Consider the following 18466-nt stretch of genomic DNA (forward strand, 5'->3'; position numbering starts at 1 on the left):
GTCACTCCCTCCTGCGAATAGTGTAATGTTTCTTCAGTCTGTGTAACTGGTTAAAGCGCTGCCCACAGTCAGCTCACGGGGAGACTCTCTCAACAAGGGTAAAGGACATACAAAGGTTGAGCAGCGAGACAAAATGCAAAAGCAATAAAATGTCGAACCACGGGGAAAACATATTGTGGCTCGACCCCTTTTTTTTCTATTGGCATTTGGACACTTAAAATCTGTCAGTAACACCAGCATCCCGATAGAGCATACAGCGCATGTTTGCCAGTGTCAGCAACGCCATGCGAATGGCCGCCGGATGTCAGCAAAATACTGGGTATGAACATCGCAGTTCGCACAAAAAGGCGCGCGATCTTCTTTTGATTGACCAATAGGAAGTATAGGAGGACCGGAAGGAGTCTAGTCCTCCTGCCAATCAGAGCCACCCCATTGTCTGAATGCGGAAGTTGGACCCTGAGTTTCTGAAGCTGCTGCTACTGTTTCTTTGAATGAAGATTGAGCTTCACCCCAGACTGCAATCTCCTTCCTCTGTCCAACATCTGTAAGTACGGCACTCTCTTTTCTCACCACCTTTTCCATTTCTTTATTTTCATTCAGGGCTTCAGTTGTTGACTTGCAGCAACTGAAAGGAACGGGAGTGAATCGGGGTGGACAGACTCTGGAAACGTTGCTCCACGTCTGTGTCGCAATTGGCAAAATAGACAGGCAGGAGGCTGGAAGAACAAGCCAGGTAGCATCAGGAGGTGGAGAAGTCGACGTTTCAGGGGTAACCCTTCTTCAGGATTGGGGATGGGTGCAGATAAAGAGTGTCCTTGGGGCAGGGTGGTGAATTGGGGATAGGTGAAAGGTCTGACCTGGTTGGTGAATGGGAGGAATAAATCTGGTTCGTGACAGTGATGAGTGGAAATGAGGGGAAGGAGCTGAGAAGGGAGTCATGGGTGGGGGGGGGGGGGAGAATGGGAAGTGAGGTTATTTGAGACTGGAGAACTCAATGTTGAGTCCTCTAGGCTATAGGCTGCCCAGGCGGAAGATGAGGTGTTGTTCCTCCAATTTACTATTTGGTTCATTGTGGTAATGGAGAAAGCGTAAGATAGTCTTTTCAGAAAGGGAGTGGGAAGGGGAATTAAAGTGGGCAGTGACTGTGGACCCGCCTGCGACGTTCAGCAAACCGTTCCCAAGTTTATGCTCAGTCTCCCCAATGTAGAGAAGACCACAATTGGAAAACATGAGAAAAAGAGTACAACAATATGAAGTTGTGAAAAAGAGCAGAAAGGAAGTGTATTATTTAAATGGTGATATGCTGAGATGTGGAGAAAGTGAGATCTGCAGATATTGGTGATTAGAGTCAGTAAGTGTGGCGCTGGAAAAGCACAGCAGGTCAGACAGCATCTGAGGGGCAGGACAGTCGATGTTTCAGGCACAAGGGAATAAGGAATGATATGTGGATATAAAAAGGGGGTTCAGTGTCTTTCTACACCAGTCACTGCCAGTTGTTAGACAGGTGCAGCAAGCAATCAGCAAAGCAAGTGGTATATTAACAAGAGGAATTGTGTTCAGAATTGTGGATGCCTTCCTGCAGTTAGGGGGTCATTGAATATATTCAAGGCTGAGTTCATCTGAGTTTTGAGCAACAATGAAGTGGATGTTTATGGGAGAAAGCAAGAAAATGTTTTTCAGACAAGTACAGAACAGTAACAGAGTCATACAGCAAAGAAACAGACCATTCAGTCCAACTAGTCCACGTTGAATATATTCACAAACTAATCTAGTCCCACCTGCCAGTGTTTGGCCCATATCCCTCCGAAACTTTCCTATTCATGTAATTAACCAAATGTCTTTTGAAAGTAACATCACTTCCTCTGGACATTCACTCCACACATGAACTACTGTATTTAAAAAAAAAGCTGCCTCAAGTCTTTTCAAAACCTCTCTCCTCTCTCCTTTCAAATTTGCTGCCAAATTCTGAAACCCCCACCTGAGGGAAATGACACCTGCCATTCACCTCATGTATACTTCTCATGATTTTATAAACCTCTATAAGGTCACTTCTCCACCTCCTGTGCTCCAGTGAAGAAAGTCACAGCCTTTCCATCGAGATGTAGGAAGATTCATATCCAGTTATGGTCTGTTCAATGCTGGTTCAGGCTCCAAAGACCAAATGACCAACTCCTGCTCCCAATTCTCACGCTCTGTGTCCAAAGTTAAAAATCAAAAACACAGGATTATGGTCCAACAGGTTTATTTGGAAGCACTAGCTTTCAGACTGCTGCTCCTTCATCGGGTGGTTGTGAAGAATAAGATTGTAAGACACTGAATTTGTAGCAAAAGTTTACAGTGGGGTGTAACTGAAATTATATATTGAAAAAGACCTGGGTTATTTGTGAAGTCTCTCCTCTTTTAGAATAACCATGTTGGTTTCAGTTCTTTCATATGTAAATAGCAAAACCTTTTTTAAAAGTTACATTCCCAATTGGTGTCATGTTGTCCTGATAACGTATTGAAGGTGTGAGTTTCCCTGTTTGAGGCTGTCTGTATCACAACGGTTAGACTGATTCTAATCTTAAAAAATGGATTAACAGAATCTTACTTGGATTCATGCAGTTTGTGTCCAGGACAGCAAGAGACCATCAGATATAGCAACAGCAATTAGGCCATTCAGCCCATTGGGTTTGCTCATACCATTCAATCGTGGCTGTTAAGTTTCTTATCCACGTTCTCCTGCTTTTTCTCCGTAACCCTCGATCCCCTTGATACTCAAGAACCTATCAATCTCAGTCTTAAATATCCTCAGTGACCTGGCCTCCACAGCCTTCTGTGGCAGTTAATTCCTTAGAGTCATTACTCTCTGGCTGAAGATGTTTCTCCTTATCACCAATGTAAAGGGTCTTCCCTTTACTCTAAGACTGTGCCTCGAGCCCTAGTCTCTCCTCCCAATGGAAAGATCTTCCCAACATCCACTCTGTCCAGGCCGTTCAGTATTCTGTATGTTTCAATTAGATCTCCCCTGAGTGTGGGCCTGTTAAACAGCATGAACCAGACCCTTCAGGATGAGATACAGCAGGGATGAGGTTCTACAAAGTGAGAAGGGAGGGAGAGTGTGTGGGATGGAGATTTTGAACTTTGAGAGAATAAGAGAGGAAGCAGAATTCACTATAAACTAGAATTGATCGGATGGTCCAACAGGCCAAGGAATGGCAGATGGAGTTTAATTTCGAGAAATGTGAGGTTTTGCATTTTGGTCAAGCAATCCAGGCAGGACTGGCACAGTGAAGGGGAGTGTTGCAGAACAAAGAGACCTTGGCGTGCAGCTTCATAGCTCCTTGAAAGTGGAGTCGCAGGTCGACAGGATAGTGGTGGTGGTGTTTGGTATGCTTTCCTTTATTGGTCAGCGTATTGAGTATAGGCATTGGGAGATCATGTTGTGGCTGTACATTGGTAAGGCGACTTTTGGAATAGTGCGTCCAGTGCTGGTCTCCCTGCTTTTGGAAAGAACTTGTGAAACTTTGAGAGGGGTCGGAAAAGATTTGCGAGGATGTTGCTAGATTTGAAGGGTTTGAAGTACCCTGGAGAATCGGAGGCTGAGGGGCAGCCATATAGAGGTTTATAACTGGCATGGATAGGGTGAATATCCAAGGTCTTTTCCCCAAGGTAGGAGAGTCCAAAACTAGAGGGCATATGTTTGAGGTGAGAGGGAATGATTTAAAAGGGCCCTGAGGGGCAACTTTTTCATGCAGAGGGTTGTGCACATATGGAACGAGCTGCCAGAGGAAGTGGTGAGGCTGGTACAATTATCTTTAAAATGCATCTGGCTGGGTACATGAATAGGCATGGTTTAGAACCATAAGAGCCATATGCTGGCAAATGGGACTAGATTAATTTCGGATATCTGTTTGGCACAGACAGTTTGACCAAAGGGTCTGTTTCCGTGCTGTATGACTAATTGTCTTCGGTGAAAGCAGAAGTGTGGTTGTGAAGACTGGACTTTCAGAGCAACTTTCAAAGATTTTTTTGCCCTTACTGGGAGCAGAAGAAGTTACAATGAAATATTTGATTTGTGAGAGAGCAACTGAGTGAGCGTGGACATTTGGGATTTTGGTGGAAAGTGGGAATTCATTGCACTGTGGGGATCAAGCCCTCCTTATCCAGTCATTTCAGCTGGTGGATGAGACTCGGCAGTTCATGCAGGCAGTCAATCCAGATAATATTTTATAAATTCCTGCTTTGGAAATAGAAACAGTCTGACTCAAGACTGAGATACAGGCAAACTCTGACCTCATACCTTTCGTGCATTGTCTGAGCTGAGATGCCACCTTTTGTTGTAAAGCCTTGTGTTATCTTGAGAGGGTGCCTTACAGGAAGTTCTGGGATTTACATATTAATGATACCTGCAATCCATTCTAAAAGATGAAAGACTTAACAATCCAGATTTTTTCAATATATCATTTCAGTGGCAGGCCACAAATGTCTTTCGATAAATTCTGTGCCATGTGGTCTTATTCTCCACAACCACCTGATGATGGAGCAGTGCTCCGAACGCTGGTCCTTCCAAATAAACCTGTTGGACTATAACCCGGGTTTGTGCGATTTTTAACTTTGCCCAGGTTAGGGTGGATTGATCATGCTAAATTATGCATAGCCCAGGGATGTGCAGGTGAGGGTGGATTGGCCGTGTTAAAGTACCCATCGTGCCCAAGGAGGTGCAGATTTGTGTGGGTTAGCCATGCTAACTTATACATAGTGTCCAGGGATGTGCAAGGTAGGGTGGATTGGCCAAGGGATATGGGCCAAGTGCTGGCAAATGGGACTAAATTGATTTACAATATCTGGTCAGCATAGACGAATTGGACCAAAAGGTTTGTTACTGTGCGGTATATCTTAATGACTCTGGCTTTCTACTAAGGTTTGCCACGTCTCTTCTGTTCAGTTTCTCTCTGGTGTCTGTGTTAATACCTTGACGTGTCTGGTTATTCCTCAAGCTGCATTCCCGATTCATCCTGAATTGACACATTTTGTTTTGCTTCCCAAAATCAGACCTCCTCACTCTCAGTAGTATCCCAATGTTGTGAAAGATGTTAACTTTCAGGTGGAGTTATCCAATATGTAAGTCTTGACGTTTTTGCTGTTCTGATCCTGAATCAGCACCTTCAGGAGAATTACTTGGAGCGGAGTGAGAACAGAGGGGGGGAGAGAGAGAAGGATGTTGCTTTCAATTTTGTGGAATAACAAAAGAAAAGAATGCTCCATAGCTTGTTCTGAATTTCTACCCTGCATTGACAGTGATGACTTTTGTAATCTGTTTTTCCAGAGTATTTGAAGATCCGAAGACAGAAGTTTCAAAATGAACAGATGAAGGCCTTATGCCCGAAATGTTGACTCTCCTGCTCCTTGGATGCTGCCTGACCTGCTGTGCTTTTCCAGCGCCGCACTGTTCAACACTGACTCTCCCCCATCTGCGGTCCTCACTTTCACGTCAATATCTGACAGTCACTCAATCGATTGGGGCAGCCACGATTTTTTATTACAATTCTGTGAGAAGGAGCAAAGCTTGTTGGTTCCTATTTCAGTACATTTTCATTATCAGTGGGACTGGATGAGAGACCCTACTGTTGCTGCGCACAGAGTGTGGAGCCTGAAACTGTTATACGGCCTGGAAAGAGGGGCAGTACATGCGTTTACTTAAGGCTGAAGCTTCGGACATGGAGAAACCGTGGAAGTGTGGTAACTGTGGGAAAGGCTTCCATACTCCGTCTGACCTGGAGATTCATCGGCCCATCCACACCGGGGAGAGGCCGTTCTCCTGTCCCAAGTGCGGGAAGGGCTTTACCCAGGTCTCTGCCCTGCTTAGGCACCAGCGGATCCACACGGGGGAGAGGCCTTTCAGCTGTCCCGAGTGTGGGAAGGCCTTCAGTGATTCATCCTCCCTACTGACCCACCGGCGAGTCCATACGGGAGAGAGGCCGTTCAGCTGCCCCGAGTGCGGGAAGGCCTTCAGCCGTTCCTCCAATTTGCTGGCCCACCAGCAGGTCCACACAGGGGAGAGGCCCTTCTGCTGTCCTGATTGCGGGAAGGCCTTCAGCTATTCCTCCTCCCTGCTGACCCACCGGCGAGTCCATACGGGGGAGAGGCCCTTCAGCTGCACTGAGTGTGGGAAGGCTTTCACCCGGCTCCTCCCACCTCCGGAGCCACCAGCGACTTCACGTGCCATTGCAGGGGGACTGACAAAGCGACTGCCGAGTGCCGTTATCGACTGGACTATTAACCCAGTTCTGGGATCTGTTGGGTTTGAATACCACCGCGGCAGATGGCGGAATTGGAATACGGTCAATTGGAATAACGATGAAACCATTTTTTGTGTGGGGGGGGGAGAGAAAACCCCAATCTGATTCACGCCCTTTTTAGGGAAGGAAACTGCAGTTGTGGGAAAGGATTAACTCAGTCGTCCCAGCTGCATCCTTTATCTGGTCTGGCCTACACGTGACTCCAGACCCACAGCAGTCTGTTTCACTCCACACTGCCCCCGTTCCCAACCCCACGGGTTAAGGCTGTACCAAGGATCCAATTACAAAGGGACAACTCTGTGCTGACCGATAGTAAAGAAAGTGAGGGGGGGGGTGCGGGGGAGTGTGTGCGCTTTGACCTTGAGCTGTTTAAAAAGCCACTACTTTCTCTACATCTTTTTGCTGGGGGAGGGATCTGAAGCTGTAACAAAGTTGGGTCACAATAAAGATTACCTGAACTTACTGCCGGGCTCAGACTCTCATTGAAAGCTTTGAGCTCCAGATGGTTTTTTGTTTTAAAGCTGCTCATTTCTTCCAGCCTCCTGCACCAAGTTTCTAATGTTGTGTATCAGATGGAGCAGTGAATGAGTAGCTAGTATCATTAGAAATTGTAAATGTTTAAGGAGTACAGGTACTGCATCGTTTCATCAACATTGTAAAGGTTACTGGCTGCACTGGGAGGTGTGGGCTGTGTTCACTCGAAACTCTTATCTTTAAAATTGAGAATAGCTAAAATGATATATTCAGAAACATCATTGAAGTCTAAACCCATTTCAATTTTTTAAAAGAGCTGCTGAAATCTTTCTGAAACTTGCACTGGAATATGTGCAGTTAGGCCACAGCTCAGGACAGGCTGTAAGGGGTGAATGACCTATTCCTCATCTTGTGAAATTGGTTTCCAACTATGTAGACATAGTTATAGAGTTGTAGAGCTGGAAACAAACCCTTCAGTCCATACCTTAAATGATTCTAGTGATCCATTTGCCAGCATTTGGCCTATGTTCATCTGTACCCTTCATATTCATATCCCCATCCAGATGCCTTTTAAATGTTGTAATTGTACAAGTCTCCACCACTTCTGGCAGTTCATTCCATACACACACCACCCTCTGCGTGAAAATGTTGCCCCTCAGGTCCCTTTCCCCACCTTCAACCTATGCCCCTTTAGTACTTGACCTTGGGGAAAGACCTTGGGTATTCACCCTATCCATGCCCCTTACAAATGTCTATAATTTTAAGGAGGAGAGAATGAGGACTGCAGATGCTAGACATCATTTTCCACCCCACCCCCACTTTATCCCAGTCCCATGCCTTCAACTCAGCACGCCATCTTGACCTGTCCGTCAACTTTTCAATCTATCAGCTCCACCCACTTCTCCAACCTATCCATCGCCAAACCTGATGCCTGGAGGAGGAACACCTCATCCTCTGCCTTGCGACCCTGCAACCACACAGGACAAATGTGGATTTCGACAGTTTCCTCACCTCCCCCACTTTATCCCAGTCCCAAGCCTCCAATTTGGTGCTGCCCCTTCTGACCTGTCCATCATTTTTTCCTATCTATCTGCACCATAACCCCCTCCGAACTATCATCTTGCCACCCCCCCAACTCCCACCTCTCACAAACACACACACACACACCTACCTTCATCTACCTATGGCATTCTCAGCTACCTTCTCCCCCAACCCCACCCTCTTCCCATTTATCTCTAAGCAGCCCCGACCCACAAGCCTCGTTCCTGATGAAGGGCTTATGCCCAAAACGTCAATTATCCTGCTCCTTGGCTGCTGCCTGACCTGCTATGGTTTTCCAGCACCACACTCTCGGCATAATTTTAAGGTAATTGGAGGAAGGTTTCGGAGAGATGTCAGAGTAGGTTCTCTACTCGGATAGTGGTGGCTGTGTGAAATGCACTGTCAACAGTGGGAGTGGAGTCAGATACATTAGGGACATTTAATCGACTCTTGGATAGGTACATGAAAGTTAGTACAATAAATGGTATGTAGGTCAGTCTGATCTTAGAGTAGGATAAAGGGCCGGTACTGCATCGAGTGCCGAAGGGCCTGTACTGTGCTATATACCTAAGTAGAGTCAAAAATGTTGTTTTATCAGCAGTACAGTCAGATCCGAGCAAACAAGGACATGCAGGTCATACTGCGCTTAGACAGAGTGAGGCATACAGGGTTACAGCTGCACATGAGGTGCGCAGAAGCAAGGTCAACATTAAATTTCAAATTGGAGAGCACCATTCAGCAGTCTAATAATTGCAGGGAAGAAGCTATTCTTGAACCTGTTGGTACATGTGTTCAAGCTTCTGTATCTTCTGCCTGACAGAAGATGGTGCAGGAGATCATTCCCGGGGTGGGAGGGGTCTTTGAGGTTGGTAGCCTTTCCACGACAACGAGAAGTGTAGATGGATTACATGGGTGGGAGGTTGGCTTCCGTGATGGACTGTGCTGTGCACACCACCTTCTGTAATTTCTTCCGGTCCTGGGCTGAGCAGTTGCCGTAGCAGGGTGTAATGCACCCAGATTCAATGCTTTCTGTGGTGCATCTGTAAATGTTGGTGAGTGTCATTGTGGACATGCCGAATTTCTTGAGCATCCTGAGGAAGAAAAGGCGTTGTTGTGCCTTCTTGACCGTTGCATGGGTACGTTTAGATATTTAGCCACTCCTTTCTCACTATTACTAACTCCTTTACTTGATGCAGTCACAGTCAGTTTCATACCTTGTGCTAAATATTATGAAGGGCAAAGGTAGTGTACATACATAATATGAAATCTTTAAACTTGAATTCATTTTAAAGAGCAGAACAACGTATTTATGGTAAAAATGGGTAAACTTAACAGGTTTTATGAAGGGTGAGAGTGGGAAGTATGTGGAGGTGCATATTAAAACAGGACAGAGTCTGCATGGCTTTGACAACAGGAGGTCATGTCTGACAAATCTATTAGGATTCTTTGTGCAGGTAATGAGTAAGTTAGACAAAGGCAGAGCCAGTGGACGTGAGCGATTTGGATTTCCAGAAGGCCTTCAACAAGGCGCCGTGCAGGAGGCTGCTAAGTAAGATAAGTGTCCCTGGAGGAGGGGCAAGTTACTGGCACGGATAGAGGATTGGCTGACTGGCAGAAGGCAGAGAGTTGGCATAAAGGGGTCTTTGGAGTTCCAAAGGGGGTCCATGCTGAGAATGCTTGGACAGGCCAGGAGAATGGTCAGAGAAGGGGCAGATGGAATACAATGTGGGAAAGTCTGAGGTTATGCACTTTGGTGGGAAGACCAGAAACAGAGACTGTTTTCAAAATGGGAAAGGCTTCGGAAATGTGAAACAGAAAGGGATTGGGGAATCCCAGCTCAGGGGGAGGATTGTACCATTCATTCGGGGTGGTGTGGAAAGGATCGTCCCATTGAGACTTTGGAGAATTGTACCTTTAATGGCTGTGGGGGAGTAAAGGATTATACCATTCAGAGGGGGACGATTGCATCATTCGAAGGTGGAGGGGTGTGGAGGAGGAAAAGGGGAGGGGAGGATTGTACCATTCACATCACGGGGTGTGGATTATACCATTCACAGAGAGAATTATTTATTTTTATTTTTCAGAATTTCCAGGATACAGGACATATGCCAATTTTCCCCACCAGAAATCGACTGAAACTGGGTGCACTAAAAAATTCCAGCAGGAAGATTATCAGTAAAAAGGTCTCGTTTCGGTCAAAGCAGTTATAGACTTAGAGTCACACCGCACAGAAACAGACACTTCAGTTCAACTCATCCATGCCGACCAGATGTTCCAATCTGGCCCAGTCCCAAGTTCCAGCATTTGCTCCATATTCCTCTAAATCCGAACTATTCATCTAGACACCTTTTTAAATGTTGTAATTGTACCCACCTCCACCACTACCTCTGGCTGCTCATTCCATACACGCTCTACCTTCTGCGTGAAAACGTTGCCCCTCAGTTCCTTTTTAAATCTTTCCCCCTCTCATCTTAAACTTATACCTTCTAGTTTTGGACTCCTCCATTTCGGGGGGTAAAAGACCTTGGCTATTCGCCCTATCCGTGATTTTCATGATTTTATCAACCTCTCAGGTCACCCCTCAGCCGCCTCCGCTCCAGGGAGAACAGCCTCAGCCAAGTCAACTTCTCCCTATAGCTCAAATCCTCCAACCCTGGCAACATCCTTGTAAATCTTTTCTGAACCCTTTCAAGTTTCACAACATCCTTCCAAGAGGAAGGATGCCGGAATTGTACACTTATTCCAAAAGGGTCCTAAACATTCTCCTGTACAGCCACACCATAACCTCTCAAATCCTCTGCTCAATACTCTGACCAACAAAGGAAAGTATACCAAACACCACCTTCACTATCCTATCTACCTGCAACTCCACTTTCAAGAAACTGTGAACCTGCTCTCCAAAGTCTCTTTGTTCAACAACACTCCCTAGAACCTTCCCATTAAGTGTAGATGTGCTGCTCTGATTTGTTTTTCCAAAATGCAGCACCTCGCATTCATCTAAATTAAACTCCATCTGCCACTCTTCAGCCCATTGGCACATCTGATCAAGATCCCATTGTAATCTGAGGTAACCTTCCTCTTGTTCACTACACCTCCAATTTTGGTGTCATCAGCAAACCTACTAACTATACATCTATGTTCACATCCAAGTCATTTGCATAAAAAAATACAGAAAGGAGTGGACCCAGCACCGATCCTTGTGGCACTCCAGTGGTCATAAACCTCCAGTCTGAAAAGCAACTCTCCTCCACCACCTTCTACCTTTGAGCCAGTTCTGTATACAAAGGGCTAGTTCTCTCTGTATTCCATAAGATCTAAACTTGCGAACCAGTCTCCCTTGGGGAACCTTGTCAAACACCTTACTGAAGTACGTATAGATCATGTCCATTGCTCTGCCCTCATCAATCTTCTTTGTTACTTCTTCAAAGCACTCAATCAAGTTTGTGAGACATGATTTCCCATGCACAAAGCCATGCCGACGATCCCTAATCAGTCCTTGCCTTTCCAAATATGTATAAACCCTATCTCTCAGGTTTCACTCCGACAACCTGCCCACCACCGATGTCAGGTTCTCTGGCTTTTCCTTATCACCTTTTTAAATAGTGGTACCACGTTAACCAACCTCCAGTTTTCTGGCACCTCTCATGTGACTATCAATGATACAAATATTTCAGCAAGGGGCCCAACAATCACTTCCCGTAGCCTCCCACAGAGTTCTCTGGTACACCTGATCAGGTCCTGGAGATTTATCCACCTTCGTGTTTCAAGACATCCAGCACCACCACCTCTGTAATATGGACATTTTTAAAGATGTTATAATCTATTTCCCTACACTCTATATTTTTCATGTCCTTCTCCAGAGTAAACATTGATGCAAAATACTTGTTTAGTATCTCCCCCATCTCGTGTAGTTCCACACATTGGCTGCCTTGCTTATCTTTGATGTGCCCTATTCTCTCCCCAGTGACCCTTTTGTCCTTAATGTATTTGTAAAAACACTTTGGATTGTCCTTAACCCTATTTGCCAAAGTTATCTCATGTCCAGTTTTTGCCCTCCTGGTTTCCCTTTTAAGTATACTCCTACTACCTTTATACTCTAAGGATTCACTCAATCTATCCTGTCTATACCTGACATATGCTTCCTTCTTTTTCTGAACCAAACAATCAATTTCTCCAGTCATCCAACATTCCCTACACCTACCAGACATTCCTTTCACCCGAACAGGAATATACTGTCTCTGGAATCACGTTATCTCATGTCTGAAGGCTTCCCATTTTCCAGCTGTCTCTTTACCTGCAAACATCTGCCCCCAAACAGCTTTTGAAAGTTCTTGCCTATTACTGTCAAAATGAGACATTCTCCAATTTAGAATTTCAACTTTTAGATCTGGTCTATTCTTTTTCATCACTATTTTAAAATTAAGAGAATTATGGTTGCTGGCCCCAAAGTGCACCCCCACTGACACCTCAGTCAGCTGCCCTGCCTTATTTCCCAAGAGTAGGTCAAGTTTTGCATCTTCTCCATAGATATATCCACATACTAAGTCAGAAATCTTTCTTGAACACGCTCAATAAATTCCTCTCCATCTAAACCCTTAAACCTATGGCAGTCCTGGTCTATGGTTGGAAAGTTAAATCCCCTACCATAACCATATAAGGGGAAATGAGTTTAAAACTGGGCACAATCCTCCAGGTGCAGTTTCAGCAATGCTATGTTTGGTTGCAGCAACACTTCCTTCCCTTTATGTTCTATTCCTTTAGCGATAAAAGCGAATGCTGCATTTACTTTCTTACTTATCTACTGTACCTGCATGCTAGTTTTCTGTGACTCATTAATGAGGATACCCAGATCCCTCTGCACCAGGTCACCCCAAACCCTCTATTCAATAATAGGTTGCCTTGCTGGTTTTGTTTTTGATCAAAATGCATGACCTCACACTTATCCACCTTAAACTCCATCTGCCACATTTTGGCCAACTCTCCTAACCTATCCAGATCCATTTGTAAGGTTCATATATCCTCAGTGCAATCTACCATCACGCCTATTTATGTGTCATCCACAAATTTGGCAAATGAGCCTTTTATACGTGTATCCAAGTCACTAATGTAGATTGTAAATAGCTGGGGTCCAAGGACCCAACCCTGTGGCACCTGACCAGTGACATCTTGCCATCCAGAAAAAAAGCCATCAATTCGGACTGTCTATCTTCTGCCCATCAGACAGCCACCTATCCAAGCTGATAAATCAGCCCATATCGCATAACCTTGCGAGTTAACGCTTTCTGTGGCACTTTAGCAAATGCCTTCTGAAAAGCCAGATATATTACATCTACAGGACCCCTATTATCCACTTGTTACATCTATGAAGAACTTAGTCAAATCTGATTTGCCCATCATAAAACCATGCTGACTCTGATGGATAGAGTTTTGACTTTTCAAACGTCCTGATATTGCTTCCTTGATAATTGACCCTAACACCTTCCCAACAACAGATGTTAAACTAACTGGTCTGCAATTTCCCACATATTGCCTGCCTCCCTTTCTGAATACAGGCATTACATTAGCATTTTTCCAATCCACTGGAACCATAAGATCCTAAGATATAGGAGCAGAAACTAAGCCATTCAATCATGGAAGAAACGTTTCTCAAATCCATTCTCCCGCTTTCTTTGATCACCTTGACAATCAAGAACCTACCTATCTCTGTATTAAATAAACTCAATGAATCTTTCTCATGTCCAGGGAATTTTGGAATATTGTAACTAATGAATCCACAATCTCCACTGCCACTTCCTTTAGTACCGAGGATGTAGGCCATCAGGCCCAGGGGATTTGTTTGCCCTCAATCCTAATAGTGTACCTATCAACGTTGATTGTTTAAATTCTACCTTTTCTATAGCGTTTGACTTGCTCGTTCCAATACGAATAATCCTGCTGTCCTCTAACGTGAAAACTGAGGAAAAGTATTGATTTAGCAGCTCTGTCATTTCAGTGTTCCTCTTATTAACTCACCTGTTTCACCTTCCAAGGGACCAACATTTACTTGAGCGACTCTGTTCCCTTTGGCAGACCAACAGAAGCTTTTGATAATTTATGCTATGTTTCTTTCGTAATTTACCTTACCTATTTCTATTCATCTTTGAAAATCCCTTTGTTTGTGTCTGGAAGTTTCCCGATGTTTCAGCTTTCCAAAGGTCTGGAGTAACATTCCTGAACAGGCTGGGGGCGGGGAAAACCAACCCCCATTGTCCCCTATTGGTTGGAGGGCGCCCCCCAGCCACGCCCCCTCAGTTGGTGACGACTTGTGTGGACCACGCCCCCTATGTGTTGGCGCATGTGCAGTGTCGGTCCCGCGGCCGGACAGAGGCAGTGTTACTGAGTGTGGGAGAGGAATGGCGCCGGTGGCTGAAGGAAGAAGAACAGGAGCCGCTGGCAAAAGCTGAGCAGGTCCGGCAGCTCGTGTCGGGAGGAATGTGAGGAGGTGTTTCGGGTCCGGGGATCCTCCTTCAGAACAGGACCAGGTTTCAGGAACATCCCGGGGAGGTCGCCAGGCCCGAGCGCCAAGACCTGGCTCCTGCCCCCGGGGAGAGGAGACGGTGAGACAGGGTAGGATTGGAACCCGCGGGAGGAGAGAGACTGGGGAGTTTATAAACTCCTAGGGGGAGGCCTCAGGCCCGGAATAAAAGCCCCACAGGCTCAGTGTTTACTTCACCGGCGAAGGAGCTCTCGGGTTGCCCGGGCAATCGGCCGCCAGCTTTGTGAGGGTCAGGCGCCTGTTGTCTTGGGACGGGGTTGTTGGATTGTTGTATAATATTGATCTCCTCTGTACTTTTAATCTTGAATATTTTTAAAATGTACACTGGCTTCAATTTCTGAATTCTAAGTACAGAAGCAAAATATAAACATCTCCTTACATGCATCCCAATATGTGCATAGGAGCCAAGACTGCCTCAAGATTTACTGAGGTGCTGAATCAATAGCTCTTTCCCTTTTGATTAATGAAGGTGGTGCCCAGCAGACTCCTGCACACAGCCTGTTCTGTCAGCCTTTATGGGAGAGATATGATAGCAAAACCCGTGAAGCCAAGTAATTTGAAGTCACACTTTGGTGCTTTAATCCCCTCAAATTCAGCATTACGTCAAGGCTGCAGGTGTACCATACTCCCTCCGACAGCCAGGATGGATAACAAAGAGGAGAGCTGAGGTGTTATCCTCGTCAAGCCTGTAACTTCTGCAAAAAACACCATCAAGTTAGTTAAATACAATGTCCCCTTCAGCAATCCCACGCTGACTCTTCCTAATCCACCTTTCTCCATGTGACTACTAATTTTGACCAGAATAACTATTTCTGCTTTTCCACCAAATTTAAACTGGCTGCCCTCTAATTGCTGAGTATATCTTTACAACCTTTCTTAAACAAGGCTAAAGTGTTTGCAGTTTTCCAGTCACTTCCTCCAATTCCATGGAAGACTGTTGAATTATGTCGAATGCTCCCACAATTTCTGTCGTCCCTTTCTTCAAGATCCTTGGATACATTTCATCAAGTCCCAGTGCCTTGTCAACTTCTAAGTGCCAACAGCTTATCGAATACTTCTTTCATATTAATTTTGAACTTATACAGTGACAAAGTCACCTTGTTGGTTGCCCCGTAAGAATTAGTTAGAGCGGAGTGAGAACAGAGGGGGAGAGAGTGGGATGGTGTTTTCAATTTTGTGAAATAAGAAAAGAATATTCTGCAGAAAGTAGAATTGCTTGTTCTGAATTTCTACCCTGCACTGACAGTGATGAATTTTATAATTTCTTTTTGCAGCGTATTTGAAGATCTGAAGACAGAAGTTTCAAAATGAACAGGTATAAGCGTTATGCCGGAAACATTGACTCTCCTGCACCTCGGATGCTGCCTGACCTGCTGTGCTTTTCCAGTGCTGCGCTTTTTGACTCTGACTCTCCAGCGACTGCAGTCCTCACTTTGACATCAATGTCTGACAGTCACCCAATTCATCAGGACCGCAACAATTTTCAACAATGATTCTGTGAGAAGGAAACAAGCTTTTTGGTTCTTGTTTGAGTACTTTTTCAGCATCAATGGGACTAGATGAGAGACCCTACTGTTGCAGCGCACTGAGCGTGGAGCATGTAACAGCTATACGGCCTGAAAACAGGAATTCACAGTGGGGAGGGGCTGTACAAGTGTTTGCGTACAGCTGAAGCTTCAGCCATGGAGAAACCGGAAGACTCCCGCCCTGTGGAGAAACCATGGAAGTGTGGTAACTGTGGGAAATGCTTTTATGCCCCGTCTGCCCCAGAGACTTATCAGCGCAGCCACACTGGGGAGAGGCCGTTCTCCTGCCCAGTCTGTAGGAAGGCCTTCAGCAAATCCTCTGACCTGCTAAAGCACCACCAGATCCACAGAGGGGAGAGGCCATTCAGCTGCCCTGAGTGCGGCAAGGCATTCAGCAGTTCCACCACCCTGATGACCCACAAGCGGGTCCAGGCGGGGGAGAGACCCTCCAGCTGCTCCGACTTTAGGAAGGCCTTCAGCAATTCCTCCGACCTCCTGAAGCACCAGCGGGTCCACACAGGGGAGAGGCCATTCTCCTGCCCTGACTGCGGGCAGGTCTTCGGTGATTCCTCTGCCCTGCTGACCCACCGGCGGGTCCACACAGGGGAAAGGCCCTTCAGCTGTCCCTACTGCGGGAAGGCCTTCAGCAAATCCTCTGACCTGCTGAAGCACCAGCGGGTCCACACGGGGGAGAGGCTGTTCTCTTGCCCCGAGTGTGGGAAGGCCTTCAGCTATTCCTCTGCCTTGCTGGCCCACCGGCGGGTCCACACCGGGAAAAGGCCCTTCAGCTGCCCAGAGTGTGGGAAGGCCTTCAGCAGTTCCTCCTACAGGCTGAACCACCAACGGGTCCACACGGGTGAAAGGCCTTTCAGCTGCTTAGAGTGCGGGAAAGCCTTCAGCAATTCCTCCAACCTACTGACCCACCGGCGTGTCCACACAGGGGAGAGACCCTTCAGCTGTCCAGAGTGCGGGAAGGCCTTCAACAGTTCCTCCCACCTGCTGACCCATCAGCGGGTCCACACGGGGGAGAGGCCGTTCCCCTGCACCGTGTGCGGGAAGGCTTTTAGCAATTCCTCCAACCTGCTGAACCACCAGCGGGTCCACACGGGCGAGAAGCCCTTCACCTGCTCTCAGTGTGGGAAGGGTTTCACCCGCTTCTTCAACCTGCGGAGCCACCAGCGAGTTCACGCGCCATTGCAGGAGGATTGAAGGAGCAACGGGTTGGCGGTGGTGGTGGTGTTGGGTGTGGAGAGTGTGTGCGCTTTGACCTTGAGCTGTTTTTTAAAAACTACTTTTTCTATGCCTTTTTGCTGGGGTAATCTGAAGCTGTAACAAAGTTGGTCACAGTAAAGTTTACCTGAACTTAACGTCGGGTTCAGGCTCTCATTGAAAGCTTTGAGCTCCAAATGGTTTTTGTTTTAAAGCTGCTCATTTCTTTCAGCCTCCTGCACTAAGTTTCCAATGTCATGTATCAGATGGAGTAGTGAATGAGTAGCTACTATCGTTAGAAATTGTAAATTTTTCAGGAGTGCAGGTACTGCACCATTTCATCAGCATTGTAAAGTTTACTGGCAGCAGTAAAGGGTGTAGGCCGTGTTCACTAGAAACGATGTGGAGGAGCCGGTGTTGAACTGGGGTGGGTAAAGTTAAAAAGCACCAGGTGATAGTCCAACAGGGTTTATTTGGATGCACTAGCTTCCAGAGCACTGCTCCTTCATTAGGTAGCTGTGGAGCAGGATCATAAGACACAGAATTTAAAGCAAAAGATCACAGTGTCATGCAACAGAAATGATATATTGAAAAAAACCTGGATTGCTGTTAAGTCTTTCATCTTTTAGAATGGGTTGCAGGTTTTGCTTCATTAATGTATAAATCCCAGAATATTTTTTAAGTCAGTCTCAAGATGACTTAAGGTTTTATAAAAATAGGTGACATCTCAGCTCTCAATGTATGAAAGGTGTGAAGTTTGAGTGTGTCTGTATCCGAATCTTGAATCAGAATGGTTCTATTATCAAAGTAGGAATTTATAAAATAATACATGGATTGACTACCTGCCGATTTCTGCTCAAAGCGCACATCGAATGTATCTGCAAATGCAAATTCACCACATAGACCCATGTATTTGTGTTTGCAAGTGTGCATGCTTGGTAACGTTTGTGTGATGGAGTATAAGCCTCTGAGAAGGCGTGTGTGGGGTGTGTTTGTATGTGTGTGTCTGAGAGACCATGTGTATGTAAGAGAGAGTGTGAGTGTACAATGAAGTGGAGTCAAAATACGTACAACACAGATGGCCTCCTTCTTCAAGGACCGCAATTTCCCCCCCGACGTGGTCGACGGTGCCCTCCACCGCATCTCCTCCACTTCCCGCTCCTCCGCCCTTGAGCCCCGCCCCTCCAACCGCCACCAGGACAGAACCCCACTGGTCCTCACCTACCACCCCACCAATCTCCATGTACAGCGCATCATCCGCCGTCACTTCCGCCACCTCCAAACAGACCCCAGCACCAAGGATATATTTTCCTCCCCTCCCCTATCAGCTTTCCGTAGAGACCACACCTCCGCGACTCCCTTGTCAGATCCACACCCCCCACCGACCCAACCTCCACTCC

At 46.2% G+C, this 18466-nt stretch overlaps 1 protein-coding gene and 1 long non-coding RNA gene across 8 annotated transcripts in view; one reads left to right on the forward strand and one right to left on the reverse strand.

Moving 5' to 3' along the window:
• Positions 1 to 17249, forward strand: part of LOC148144389 (uncharacterized) — a 28343-nt gene extending 11094 nt beyond the window's left edge. For 2 of the 5 annotated variants that reach the window (XM_087974689.1, XM_087974690.1), the window contains exon 2: positions 15606 to 17249. In XM_087974689.1, the coding sequence (XP_087830815.1) occupies positions 16014 to 17066 (1053 nt within the window). In that variant the 5' untranslated portion in view covers positions 15606 to 16013 and the 3' untranslated portion in view covers positions 17067 to 17249. Of the gene's footprint in view, positions 1 to 14231; positions 14403 to 15605 lie in introns of those variants that run through there. The other 3 variants (XM_087974688.1, XM_087974686.1, XM_087974687.1) reach the window with 3 other exon arrangements.
• Positions 1 to 18466, reverse strand: part of LOC148144388 (uncharacterized) — a 46862-nt gene that overhangs the window by 11756 nt on the left and 16640 nt on the right. Inside the window, exon 3 of one of the 3 annotated variants that reach the window (XR_015751454.1) lies at positions 14983 to 15026. The exons of the other annotated variants lie outside the window; for them this stretch is intronic. This is a non-coding gene — a long non-coding RNA (uncharacterized LOC148144388). Of the gene's footprint in view, positions 1 to 14982; positions 15027 to 18466 lie in introns of those variants that run through there. 3 annotated transcript variants of the gene reach the window in all.

The sequence above is a fragment of the Chiloscyllium plagiosum genome, unplaced genomic scaffold (assembly GCF_037043375.1).
Source record: "Chiloscyllium plagiosum isolate Xiang-an unplaced genomic scaffold, Cpla_swu_hap1 HiC_scaffold_27, whole genome shotgun sequence".
In the NCBI taxonomy this organism is placed as follows: domain Eukaryota; kingdom Metazoa; phylum Chordata; class Chondrichthyes; order Orectolobiformes; family Hemiscylliidae; genus Chiloscyllium; species Chiloscyllium plagiosum.